This window comes from Heterodontus francisci, chromosome 10 (assembly GCF_036365525.1).
Source record: "Heterodontus francisci isolate sHetFra1 chromosome 10, sHetFra1.hap1, whole genome shotgun sequence".
Classification (NCBI taxonomy): Eukaryota; Metazoa; Chordata; class Chondrichthyes; order Heterodontiformes; family Heterodontidae; genus Heterodontus; species Heterodontus francisci.
Window position 1 is genome coordinate 13594973 of NC_090380.1, and position 13817 is coordinate 13608789.

The 13817-nt window shown below is 44.2% G+C and overlaps 1 protein-coding gene across 8 annotated transcripts in view; it reads left to right on the forward strand.

Annotated features, from left to right (window-relative positions):
- Positions 1-13817, forward strand: part of LOC137374301 (pleckstrin homology-like domain family B member 1) — a 505821-nt gene that overhangs the window by 143038 nt on the left and 348966 nt on the right. For all 8 annotated transcript variants that reach the window (XM_068040126.1, XM_068040127.1, XM_068040125.1 and 5 more), the window contains 2 exons: positions 2428-2571; positions 3990-4127. In XM_068040126.1, coding sequence (XP_067896227.1) covers positions 2428-2571; positions 3990-4127 — 282 coding nt within the window. The remainder of the gene's footprint in view (positions 1-2427; positions 2572-3989; positions 4128-13817) is intronic.

The following is a 13817-nucleotide window of genomic DNA, read 5'->3' on the forward strand; positions in this document are numbered from 1 at the left end:
GGGAATGGAGAGATCAGATAGAACTACTGTACACAGGAATGGAGAGATCAGATAGAACTACTGTACACAGGAATGGAGAGATCAGATAGAACTACTGTACACAGAGGAATGGAGAGATCAGATAGCACTGCTGTACGCGGGAATGGAGAGATCAGATAGAACTACTGTACACGGGAATGGAGAGATCAGATAGAACTACTGTACACGGGCATGGAGAGATCAGATAGAACTACTGTACACGGGAATGGAGAGATCAGATAGATCTACTGTACACAGGAATGGAGAGATCAGATAGAACTACTATATACAGGAATAGAGAGTTCCTGCCTTTTGTTCCAAATCCATGGTCAAAGAATTTGGCTGACTCCTGCTGTTTTCTACCTTTTTTAACATGAAGTTACTCTCTACAGCACCATGCTGAAATGGTAATGTTTTACTGATAAATCCCGGTGAGGTCGTCCCTGCCTGACCGGCAGTCAGTTATTGGCCGTGAACCTGATTGCCTACGGTGAATATGGTTTCACATGATCCTAATCAGTGTTAGAGAGGGCGTCTTCGTACTATTTCAGGTCTCGGTCAGCAGCCATGTTCTCAGTTTGGCTTAATTTCGCTGCTAAATAATTTTGTTATGACTGAGTGTTGAGTTGAGAAGTGATCTATTAAATTTAATTGTCCTCCTTGTTTTGCTTGTTGCTTTCTTTTCTGAGCTGCTGTCTGTGTCTCTCTTCAGTAGACACCTGTAACAGGACCCATTGCAGAATTGCTCTTGTCGTCATTGTGACTCGGGACACAGGCAGTAGATGATACTGGTACTCCGGACAAAGAGCTTGTCAAGAAACCATTGCGAGTAAATGACTCAATGAGTCTACTCCAGCAGGGGTGTGAGACTGACTGGATCGCTCCATGGAGAGTTCGCATGGATTCAGTGGGCCGAATGGCCTGCTTCTGTGGAATAAATGACTGAGTCTTCAAGGCCTGGGGGTTTAGCTGCCCATTTTCCACACGCTCCTTAATTTGCTTCTTTCCTTTTTGTCAGTGCGCTGGCATTGGTAGCTATTTCTATTGCTGGGAAAGGTTTCCATGTCTCTCTGTCAGGGGTAAAGCCAGGAGTTAGACTTGTCAAGCTGATTTCAGCCGGCTGACAATGTGTGAACATTGTGCAATTTCCAAAACTTCATTCAGTTGCTGCAGCCACTGCATGACAGCAGGGAAACATCCCAGATTTCCAAAGCTAATTGAGCTGAAATTCCGGAATATTAATCGATGTAGCTTTCCCTGAATGACCTGTTCCACAGTTGACATTTCTGGAATTCCAACTGGGATAGAAAGACAGAATTTAATTTCCTGTTTTTGCATTTTAAGGAAAGAACGAATGAAAGACTTGCATTTCTGTCGTGCCTTTCTGGACCACCAGGCGTTTCAAAGTGCTTTACAGCCAGTGAAGTACTTTTTGAAGTGTAGTCACTGTTGCAATGCAGGAATTGCAGAGCCAGTTTGCACACAGCAAGATCCCACAAACAGCAGTATGATAATCTGTTCTATATGATGTTGATTGAAGGATAAATATTGGCCAGGACACCAAGAATAACCACCCTGCTGTTCTTTTAAAACCAATTTCAAGCCCCCAAATGAAAGTTCAATGTGTCCTTTATCCTCTCAGACATGTTTCAAGTGTAGTTCAAGCTAACGAGATCAAAATCTCTTCTCTATGGGTTAGATGTCTGTTGTGCGAAAGAACGTTTCAGTAAAAAGAAAGACTTGCACTTATATAGCACTTTTCACAACTTGGGAAAGTCCCAAAGCCCTTTACAGCTAATGAAGTACCTTTGAAGTATCGTCACTGTCTTAATGTAAGATATGCCACCAATTTTCAAACAGCAAACTCCCACAAACAGCAGCGTGAGCAGATAATCTGTTTTAGTGCTGTTGGTTGGGGGAATAACTCTTGACCAGGACACTGGGGGGAACTCCCCTGCTCCCCTTCGAGTAGTGCCATGGGATTTTCTAATGTCCGCCTGAGAGGGCAGACAGGACCACGGTTTCATGTCTCATTTGAAAGATGGCACCTCTGACAGTGCAGCACACCCTCAGAACTGCACTGGAAGTGTCAACCTGGCTTTTGACCAGTTTTCTGGAGTAAGGTTGAACCCACAACCTTCTAACTTGGAGGTGAGAGCGCTTCCCACTGAGCCACGCCAGACACCGTAGGGCTAATTCCCCAATCACATCTTCCCAGTGAGCAGTGGGTGCCATAGCACCTGGAACGGCACCAATTCTGGAGTGAGAATTGGACGGCAGGCCTGGTGAGACTGGGTTGCTTTCTACAGAGGAGTGAGCACCAGAATCTTTGGTGCCAGCTTGTTTCTGCGTCCACTGCCCCGCGAGTTCAGTTGTTGCTTAATGAATTAAATTGATCTTTATTTTCAGGAGGACAAGGTATTCGTTGGGAGGAACATGAAAGAGAGAATTACTCAGCTGGAAGAAGAATGTATTTTCATCGTGAACAATGTGGAAGAAATTAACCGGAAGATCAAAGAACTGGACAATCAAATGGAAGAGTCTTCACAAGAGGTACTGGACGCAAACTGGGCCGAGGTCATTTTCTCAGTTTCCAATTCAGGGAATCTGGGCATGCACACCCATGATTTTCCGTGTATAGAATTCCCAAAGCAATATCCCATGGAATTGCTCAGTGTATTATTGCTAAGAGGGAGCATGGATGAGTGGATTGGGTATAGTGGGGTTTAGCAGTATAGGGGGAGGTGGATGAGGTGTAGTGAGGAAAAGAAACACTGGGAGGGGTTGGGATATAGAAACACAAGGGGTGGGTGTAGAAACACTGGGAGGGGGTGGGGAGTAGAAACACTGGAGGGTGGGGTGTAGAAACACTGGGGGGGATGGGCTGTAGAAACACTGGGAGGGGGTGGGGTGTCGAGGATCTGGGAGGGGATGGGGTGCAGAAGCACTGGGAGGGGGTGGCATTTAGTGGGGACAGCAGCACTGGGAAAGGAGCTTTTTAGTTAAACTTCCAACATTTCATATCATCTGGAAAAACAAACAGACAGGCACTTGATGTTACATGATGAAGAAGCAACACCTTGTGAAATTGTGCAAAATGCACATGCTAAGACCCGGCCTTGTGACTGTGGGCCCAGGTGTGAGTGGTACCAACCGTCAGCTAACAAAGTGACTGGTATTGCACCAGTTTGAAGCCCAGGCCTTCAGAGAGGCAGTGACCTTCAAGTAAAAGGCTTAACGAAGTGTTTAGAGTTGGAAAGGGTGCGTTTGTAAGTACGTTTACAGAAAAGGGAAAGATTTGCAGGGCTTTGTGGAGAGAGTGGAGGATTTGGGCCAATTGGATAGCCTCTTTCAAAGAGCTATCACAGACACAGTGGGCTGAATGGCCGCCTCTGTGCATGATTCTTTGTTATCGTGAATTATGTATTTTTAAAATATTTTTGTTGCGCTAGAAACAATATTTTGAGCCTGTAGATGGCAGGTTGAGGTAAAGATATTTGACAGAATGAAAAATGGAAATCGGAATGTATTTTTGAACAAATTTGTTTTTTTATCAGATCACTATCAATAAACTAACATAATCAACTTCAAGAATTTGGTATGTAAGTAAATGTGATGCCCACATGTGGCAGGAAGTGTGGAAAATTTGTATTGCTTTAATAATTATACATCAATTGATGTGAGAAAAGATGTGCTTAAGATGTAGTGGGTAACACGGGGAGCTGAGAATTGACCAGTGGGAGTGCAGTCCTGTTGATAGTTGTAGGAAGTGCTGCTAATTTATCACTTAGTGCACTGATTAAAGAATGTAACTTTTTGGAGATTTATTTTCTCTGCTGCATTGTCTGAAACAGATTTTCTTTGAATGATGTAATAGAATGAAAGATACCAATGGAATGTTTTTCCCCTTGTGACTTTGTAGTGTTGTTATTCAAAAAGACAAAAGGAGCTTGTCTGCACTGTTTTCACAGATGGAAATGGAGTGTGCACTGCTGGAAGGCGAGCAGGACTCAGAAATGTCGCATGTCCAGTACGAGAAAGATGTGTTGGAGCAACTACAGAAAAAGATAACAGACTTGGAGACCAGTGTTACATCTGAAAAGGCGAAGGTAGGGATAATTGGAGAATTAACCTGTGAACTACTGGTTGACTGATTGTGACTTTTTATTTTCTTCTGCAGGTGGGTAGTTTTGGATAGGTAAAAAGCTGTTTGCCTGCTCTCAGACGCGTAAACCGGTAGCTAGGTGTCTCTCATCCGTAAGATATTTTGTCACTTGATGTACCTTCTGGGTGAATGAGTGAACGGCACTGTCTAATTTACAACAGAGTGGCCAAAAATGCAAGTATCTTGGGGGAGGAATACATTTAACAGTTCAGAAACAAAGAATGTCCCAGGACACATTTCCTCAGGGACTAAGAGATAGTGAGCTTGCTAAGTGTGTTACTAATTTTATATAACGAAAATAGAAAATGCTGGAAACACTCAGCGTCTGTGGAGAGAGAAACATACATAGCATTTCAGATTAGTGACCTTTCATCAGACTTCGAAGATGTTAAAGAGAAACAGTTTTTAACCAATTGCAGAGCTGTGGAAAAGGATGAGGGAGGGAAGGACAGAGAAGGTCTGTCATAGGGTGGAAGGCAGGAGAGATTAAATGATAAACAGGATAATGGTGCAAGGGAAAAGGAGATGGTAATGGGACAAGTAAAGGAACAAAAGATGGGCTGAGAGGAGGTGTAAATGGTTACAGAATGTTCAAGAGAAACTGGAATCTCCAACCCACTCCCACTCCCACTCTGGCCACGACCTCCTACACTGTTCCAATAAAGCTCAGTGCAAGCTTGAGAAACAGCACATCATCTTCCTAACAGGTATTTTGTAGCCTTCCAGGCTTGACACTGAATTTCACAACTTTAGATCATAACCACTGCTCCTATTTTCTCTCAGACATTCTATAACCATTTATCCATCGGATCATAGACCTTTCTCTTCCTTTTAACACAATTAAGACATTCTGATTTTGAACAACTCAAAACTGGGCATCCGTGAGGTGCTGTGGGCCATCAGCAGCAGCAGAATTGTAATCAACCACAATCTGTAACCTCATGACCCAGCATATCCCCCACTCTACCATTACCATCAAGCCGGGGCACCAACCCTGGTTCAATGAAGAATGCAGGAGGGCATGCCAGGACCAGCACCAGGCATACTTCAAAATGAGGTGTCAACCTGGTGAAGCTACAACATAGGACTACTTGCATGCCAAACAACGGAAGCAGCATGCAATAGACAGAGCTAAGCGATCCCATAACCAGTGGATCAGATCTAAGCTCTGCAGTCCTACCACATCCGGTTGTAAATGGTGGTGGACAATTAAACAGATAACTGGAGGAGGTGGCTCCACAAATATCCCCATCCTCAATGATGGGGGAGCCCAGCACATCAGTGCAAAAGATAAGGCTGAAGCGTTTGCAACAATCTTCAGCCAGAAGTATCGAGTGGATGATCCATCTCGGCCTCGTCCTGAGGGCCCCAGCATCACAGATGCCAGACTTCAGTCAATTTGATTTACTCCGCGTGATATCACGAAATGACTGAAGGCAGTGGATATTGCAAAGGCTTTGGGCCTGACAACATTCCAGCAATAGTACTGAAGACCTGTGTTCCAGAACTAGCCACACCCCTAGCCGAGCTGTTCCAGTACAGCTACAACACTGGCATCTACCCGGCAATGTGGAAAATTTCCCAGGTCTGTCCTGTGCACAAAAAGGACAAATCCAACCCAGCCAATTAACACCTTATCAGACTACTCCCTATCATCATCAACGTGATGGAAGGTGTTGTCGACAGTGCTATCAAGCAGCACTTGCTCAGCAATAACCTGCTCAGTGACGCTCAGTTTGGGTTCTGCCAGGGCCACTCAGCACCTGACCTCATTACAGCCTTAGTCCAAACATGGATAATAGAGTTGAACTGCTGATATTAGGTGAGAGTGACTGCCCTTGACATTAAGGCAGCGTTTGGCCAAGTATGGCATCAAGGAGCCATGGCAAAACTGGAGTCAACGGGAATCAGGGGGAAAACTCTCCGCTGGTTTGAGTCAGATCTAGCACAAAGGAAGATGGTTGTGGTTGTTGGAGGTCAATCATCTCAGCTCCAGGACATCACTGCAGGAGTTCCTCAGGGTAGTGTCCTAGGCCCCACCATCTTTAGCTGCTTCATCAATGATCTTTCTTCAATCATAAGGTCAGAAGTGGGGATGTTCGCTGATGATTGCACAATGTTCAGCACCATTCGCGACTCCTCTGATACTGAAGCAGTCCGTGTAGAAATGCAGCAAGACCTGGGCAACATTGAGGCTTGGGCTGCTAAGTGGCAGGTAATATTTGCGCCACACAAGTGCCAGGCAATAATCATCTCCAACAAAAGAGAATCTAACCATTTTCCCATGACATTCAATGACATTACCATTGCCGAATCCCCCACTATCAACACCCTGGGGGTTACCATTGACCAGAAACTGAACTGGACCAGCCATATAAATACAGTGGCTACAAGAGCAGGTCAGAAGCTGGGAATTCTGTGGTGAGTAGCACTCGTCCTGTCTGCCCAATGCCTGTCCACCATCTACAAGGCACAAGTCAGGAGTGTGATGGAATACTCTCCACTTGCCTGGATGGGTGCAGCTCCAACAACACTCAAGAAGCTCTACACCATCCATGACAAAGCAGCCGCTTAATTGTCACCCCATGCACCACCTTCAATGCTCACTCCATTCAACACCAATGCACTGTGGCAGCAGCGTTTACCATCTACAAGATGCACTGCAGCAACGCACCAAGGCTCCTTAGACAGCACCTTCCAAACCCGCGACCTCTACCAAATAGAAGGACAGGACAGCAAATACATGGGAACACCATCACCTGCAAGTTCACACACCATCCTGACTTGGAACTATATCGCCATTCCTTCACTGTCACTGCAACTCCCTTCTTAACAGCACTGTGGGTGTACCTACCCCACATGGACTGCAGCGGTTCAAGAAGGCAGCTCACCACCATCTCAAGGGCAATTAGGGATGGAAAATAAATGCTGGCCTGGCCAGCGATGCCGAATCCCTTTAATGAATAAAGGAAAAAAACCACTGTACTCAAATTCCAAGTGATAATGTTAATTTTGACAACATTGGCTTCCAGTAAAATTATGATAAATTCTGCAAACGGGCTCGGACATGAAGAGATTATGTTTACCTGGGGTAGATATTGCACAGAAAGTCATGGGTTTAAGCCCTACTCCAGAGATTTGAGCTGACCTTCCAGTACAGTACTGAGGGAGTGCAGCACTGTTGGAAGGTGCTGTATTCCACATGAGGCATTAAGCTGAGGATTAGACTGAGTCTGCTCTCGCAGGTGGAGGACAAGTCCCCAGGTCCGGATGGGATCTATCCCAGGTTACTGAGGGAAGCGAGAGAGGAAATAGCTGGGGCCTTAACAGATATCTTTGCAGCATCCTTAAACAAGGGTGAGGTCCCGGAGGACTGGAGAATTGCTAATGTTGTCCCCTTGTTTAAGAAGGGTAGCAGGGAAAATCCAGGTAATTATAGACCGGTGAGTCTGACGTCAGTGGTAGGGAAGCTGCTGGAGAAGATACTGAGGGATAGGATCTATTCCCATTTGGAAGAAAATGAGCTTATCAGTGATAGGCAACATGGTTTTGTGCAGGGAAGGTCATGTCTTACCAACTTAATAGAATTCTTTGAGGAAGTGACAAAGTTGGTTGATGAGGGAAGGGCTGTAGATGTCATATACATGGACTTCAGCAAGGCGTTTGATAAGGTTCCCCATGGTAGGCTGATGGAGAAAGTGAAGTCGCATGGGGTCCAGGGTGTACTAGCTAGATGGATAAAGAACTGGCTGGGCAACAGGAGACAGAGAGTAGCAGTGGAAGGGTGTTTCTCAAAATGGAGACGTGTGACCAGTGGTGTTCCACAGGGATCCGTGCTGGGACCACTGTTGTTTGTGATATACATAAATGATTTGGAAGAAAGTATAGGTGGTCTGATTAGCAAGTTTGCAGAGGACACTAAGATTGGTGGAGTAGCAGATAGTGAAGGGGACTGTCAGAGAATACAGCAGAATATAGATAGATTGGAGAGTTGGGCAGAGAAATGGCAGATGGAGTTCAATCAGGGCAAATGCAAGGTGATGCATTTTGGAAGATCCAATTCAAGAGTGAACTATACAGTAAGTGGAAAAGTCCTGGGGAAAATTGATGTACAGAGAGATTTGGGTGTTCAGGTCCATTATTCCCTGAAGGTGGCAACGCAGGTCAATAGAGTGGTCAAGAAGGCATGCGGCATGCTTTCCTTCATCGGACGGGGTATTGAGTACAAGAGTTGGCAGGTCATGTTACAGTTGTATAGGACTTTGGTTCGGCCACATTTGGAATACTGCGTGCAGTTCTGGTCGCCACATTACCAAAAGGATGTGGATGCTTTGGAGAGGGTGCAGAGGAGGTTCACCATGATGTTGCCTGGTATGGAGGGCGCTAGCTATGAAGAGAGGTTGAGTAGATTAGGATTATTTTCATTAGAAAGACGGAGGTTGAGGGGGGACCTGATTGAGGTGTACAAAATCATGAGAGGTATAGACAGGCTGGATAGCAAGAAGCTTTTTCCCAGAGTGGGGGATTCAATTACTAGGGGTCACGAGTTCAAAGTGAGAGGGGAAAAGTTTAGGGGGGATATGCGTGGAAAGTTCTTTACGCAGAGGGTGGTGGGTGCCTGGAACGCGTTGCCAGCGGAGGTGGTAGATGCGGGCACGATAGCGTCTTTTAAGATGTATCTAGACAGATACATGAATGGGCAGGAAGCAAAGAGATACAGACCCTTAGAAAATAGGCGACATGTTTAGGTAGAGGATCTGGATCGGCGCAGGCTTGGAGGGCCGAAGGGCCTGTTCCTGTGCTGTAATTTTCTTTGTTCTTTGATTCCATGGCACTCTTGAAGATCAGTAGGCCAGTTGTCTTGGCCAATATTTTTCATCAATCAACACCACTAACACAGATGATCTGGTCATTATCACATTACTCTTTGTGGGAGTTTGCTGTATGCAAATAAGCTGGCACGTTTCCTTCATTAGAATAGTGACTACACTTCAAAAGTATATGTCCTTGGTTGCAAATCACTTTGGGATGTCCTGAGGCTGTAAAAAGTGCTGTATAAATGCAAGTTCTTTCTTTATTTAACTCTTTATCTGTTTGTATTGGTACTGTCTTCAGAAAAGAGGCCAGATAGTAAAATGGCACAGAGCAATATAAACCTAAAGTATGATTTTGGAACCCAGTTATTGAATCTACCTATGATCTGTGTGTGGGAACATTTGTTTGTGTGTATGCTTGTGTGCACATGTACGTCTGTGTACACGCATGCATGTATGTATACTTAGGTCTCACTTGAGGTCAGGTGAAGTAGCAAGGGCAACCGCAAACAAACAGAGTTGAACGTGATAATGTCTGTAATCAGACAAGAGTGAACGGGGTTATATGACGAGCAACCCAAAGGCAAAGGTTTGATTCATTAAACTGAGCAAAAGCAGTTAACTCAGCCCCTGATACCCTCCTGCAGAAGCTAACAGAATTGGCACAAGGCCTGTGCGTATCTCAGCTTGTGACATCTTTTGGATTTAGTTAACTAAATCCCATTTGCTCCAATCTTCTGCAGAAGCTGCACAACAGTCCCCTCTCCCCTCCCCCACTCCCCCCCGCCCCCCCCCCCCGCCACCCACTGAAGGTGTTTATGACTGCATCCAGAGATTGCATTAATGTAGTTGTTATGGTAGATGGGATGAAGCCCTGTTTGGCTGCATTGTCCAGTATTGGAGAGCTTTGGGTGATGAAGTGGAGATTGTATCTTGCTGGTGTAGGCAGTCTCCACTTAGCACTGAGTCTCAATCATAAGCAACGGTGATTCTTGCTCAGTTTAGTGACCAGATTAACGTAAGATTAAATGTCAGGTAAGGATTGTCAATGCAAATGTTAGCACTAAACCTAATGGTCATGGCATTCCAACCACCATGAAGACGCCACAAGAGAAATGAGCCCTGACAATCTGCTGCGTTTAAGACAGATTTAATGTACAATTGGTGCAGTTTGGGAGTGGACTTTGGGGAGGGACCTGGTTCCATCTTTTCTTGGTCCCATATAGACAATACCAGGGTTTTTCAGGCAGCTAGCGGATGCCTGGGCTGTGTCAATCCTAGTGCATTTTCAGGAGCTACCCCAGCAATTATCAGTGGAAAGTCCTGTGGTTTTAGGGTTGCCAATGCCGGTTGGTTATATTTCTGGAGGTGCTATCGCATGACCTCCCACCTCCACACTTTGCTGAAATTGGTCAATCAACGTATCCGTACTCACGATGCCCCATCTTCCTACTCCAATTAGAATGTGAACAGATTCTTTGTTACCTGATTGGATGATTCTTGACTGTCAGTCAAATGGCCTTTCTTCACATGTCTGATGTTTTTATAGCTAATAAAAGAAAGTTAAAAAAACACCATATTTTAACACCCTATGATTGTTCTCCTTGGTTGCACGCAGGAGTGTCCTGGATAATTGATTACTGTTTAATTCCTGGAAAGTCCAGGGCAATCCTGAAGAGTTGGCAACCCTACGCAGTAAGGATAATGGAACGTAGATCACAGATGATTGGGGATTGAAGTTACGAGTAGCGATTATCACTGATAACAGAGAGAGGTGTAGAGATTTAGGGAGGAACTTCGGGCACAGCAGCTAATGGTGGGGACATTGGGAAAGGGGTTGCACAATAAGCCAGTGTTAGAGGAATGGAGAGTTTATGGGGGGACAGGGGACCTGTAGGGCTGAATGAGATTACTGGGAAAGGGAGCGAGTGAGACCATGGAGGGATTTCAATGCAAGGATGTGAATGATACATTCCCTACATAGGGCAGGACTGTCCTGTGTATAACAAGGCATGGGTTTTGGACAAAGTTCCGGCTTTTATTGCCACCTATTTTCAGCTCATATAGGGATACAGTTTATTCCTCAATTCAAATTATTTTATTAATCAAAATCTTTCACATTTGAGTTACCACTTGGCTGTGTTATTTACATTTCTAAGTTCAAATTATTGGATAATACAGATTTTTTAAAGTGCAAAAACAGCTTTAAATCCTTAATAAATCTGTGCCTTTGTTACCTGCAGATCTGGTGACTCCAATGGTTGGACTCCCATCTTCCACCCTCCATAAACATCGGCTCATCCGATACTCTGATACCTGTATCCTAACTTGCACCAAGTCCCATTCACCCATTTCCCCCTCTGTACTCGCCTCCATGTATCCAAATCCTTCTATGACCTTGTCCTTCCCTATCTCATTAATCTCCTCCAGCTCTACAATCACCAACTGCCCCTCCCTTCACCCCCCAAACGCTCTGCTTGTCTGACTCTGATCTCAAGTGCATGCCCTTGGTCACTTTGCCACCATTGATAGCTGTGACTTCTGCCATTTAGGTCCCGTGCTCCCCAGCCTTCTAAATTCCTCTGCTCCTCTATCTCCCTCTTTCCCTTTAAAACCTTCCTTCTGGTCAAAACTTCTTTGATCAGGTATTTGAGTGCATGTCCTAATATCTCTTTCTTTGGCTTTTTTTGAGACACATCGGGACTTCTTTCTACATTGGAGGTGTTGTATAAATGCAAGCTGTTACAATAATAATATAATGTGGCAGACTCCATGAACATCAGGTGTTCGATTCATCTTTTTATTGTCATCTAACTGTAAAGAACAAACTTTTTAGCCCCCTCTGTACTTTATCATTATATTTTTCTGCAGAAAAGGATTTCTAAGCTGCATGCACCCCATGCTGTTAGTTGGTGTTGTGTGGTATTTGCAGGTATAATCTGTAACTATGGTGCATACATTTGCTGATTACCTTTAGCTGGTTTCTCATTGTTGGAAAGGTGAATTATGTTGCTCTTGAAGGAACTAAACTAGGCTTGTAATTCCTCGATAATAGATTAAGGGGTGATCTAATTGAAGTGTTTAAGATGTTTAAAAGAGTTGATAGGGTAGATAGAAATATTCCTCTGGTGGGGGGGATTCCAGAACAAGGGGGCAAAGCCTTAAAATTAGAGCTGTGGTGAAGTCAAGAAGCACTTCTTCATACAAAGGGTAGTGGAAATCTGGAACTGTCTCCGAAAAGCTGTTGTGGTTGGGGGTCAGTTGAAAATGGCAAAACTGCGATTGACTTTTTTTTAAAGATAAGCTTATTAAGGGATGTGGAAAAAATGCAGGTAAATGGAGTTGAGGTGCAGATCATCCATGATCTAATTGAATGGCGGAACAGGCTCGAGGGGCTGAATGGCCTCCTCCTGTTCCTGTGAAACGTGCCCTTTGTTAGTAAGCTCAGCAAAAGAACTCCCCCCCCCCGACCAACCCCAGCCCCATTACAGAGCCGCTGTATTTAGTGCTGCCATCAAGCAGCAGAAAGTGGGCATTGTACCCGCTGCATGCTTGGACTCATTTTAAGTCACCTTTCCTTCTTGTTATTTCTGTGCTCTGCTTTTCAGGAAAAAACACATTTGAAAACTGAGAGAGAAAAAGTAGAGAGGCTGCAAGAGGTTTACTCTGAGTTGAAGAGCAAGCTTGATAACTGCCCAGAGTCCATGAGAAAATGCTTACAGGAACAGTTGGAGAGGGTCAGTAGATCGCTCGTTCCTGAGTTTGTGTTTTATGCCCATATTACATTCTAATTAAAGACAGCTTACTAATTCTATGAAGCAATCCATATATTAAATTCAGTACATTGAAAACTCCCCGTGTAAACCAGCTTCCACGGGAAATCTCTTGACAGGAGTGTTCACTTTTTTTCTGCAGTTACCTGCGACACTTATAGTTGGCGCTTTTGGGTCTTTCAATGTTAGATGTCACGCCTGTCACAATACACCCACTGTTTTGATGAGTGGCATGCTTTCCATCTTTTTTCTCAGATCCCTCAAAATGCTTCCCGAAAATAATTTCATTTGCTGTTTTTCCCTCATTAATTTAGATTTCTACTATCCAATAAGAATGGTTTAAACAAAATAAAGAAAAATCCAAAGATCCCATATTTTGAAATCACATGTATCCATGAAATGGTCTCATGCCTTTTTACTGCTTTTCTTTTATTCGGATGCCTCAGCATCTCCCAAAAGCCTGGGCTTGGACATGATCGTTTTGCCCAGAATTGTGACACGAGATGAATTTAGACTGCATGCTGAGCACGTGTAGTGTACCAGTTTCCTCAGGATCCATCTATGCCATTCAGTAGCTTCTAATATTGTTCGAGCTTCATTCAGTTTCTGCGTAGTTGTTTCTCTCAAAAATTATTTGACAAACAGCTAGGAGGACTGATTTCAAAAACTGTATTCAGGCAAACGTTATAGCGGAATATTTTGTCAAAACGGATCGGCTGTGTGCTTTTATTTTTAAACAATGAATCTGCGTGTGTGTGTCCATGTCCTTGAAATAATGGGCGAAAAGCAATTTTACTGATTCAACACTTGTAGTTTCTGTTTTTGTAATGTCCTCCAACCTTATATTCCTCTGAGATCTCTGTGCTCCTCCATAGGAATATAGGAGCATGAGCTGGCCATTCAGCCCATCGAGGCTGCTCTGCTATTTATTAGATCATGGCTGATTATCCACCTTAACGCCACTTTCCCACATTATCCCCATATTCCTTGATGTCATTAGTATCCAGATATTTATCGATTTCTGTCTTGAACATACTCAATGATTGA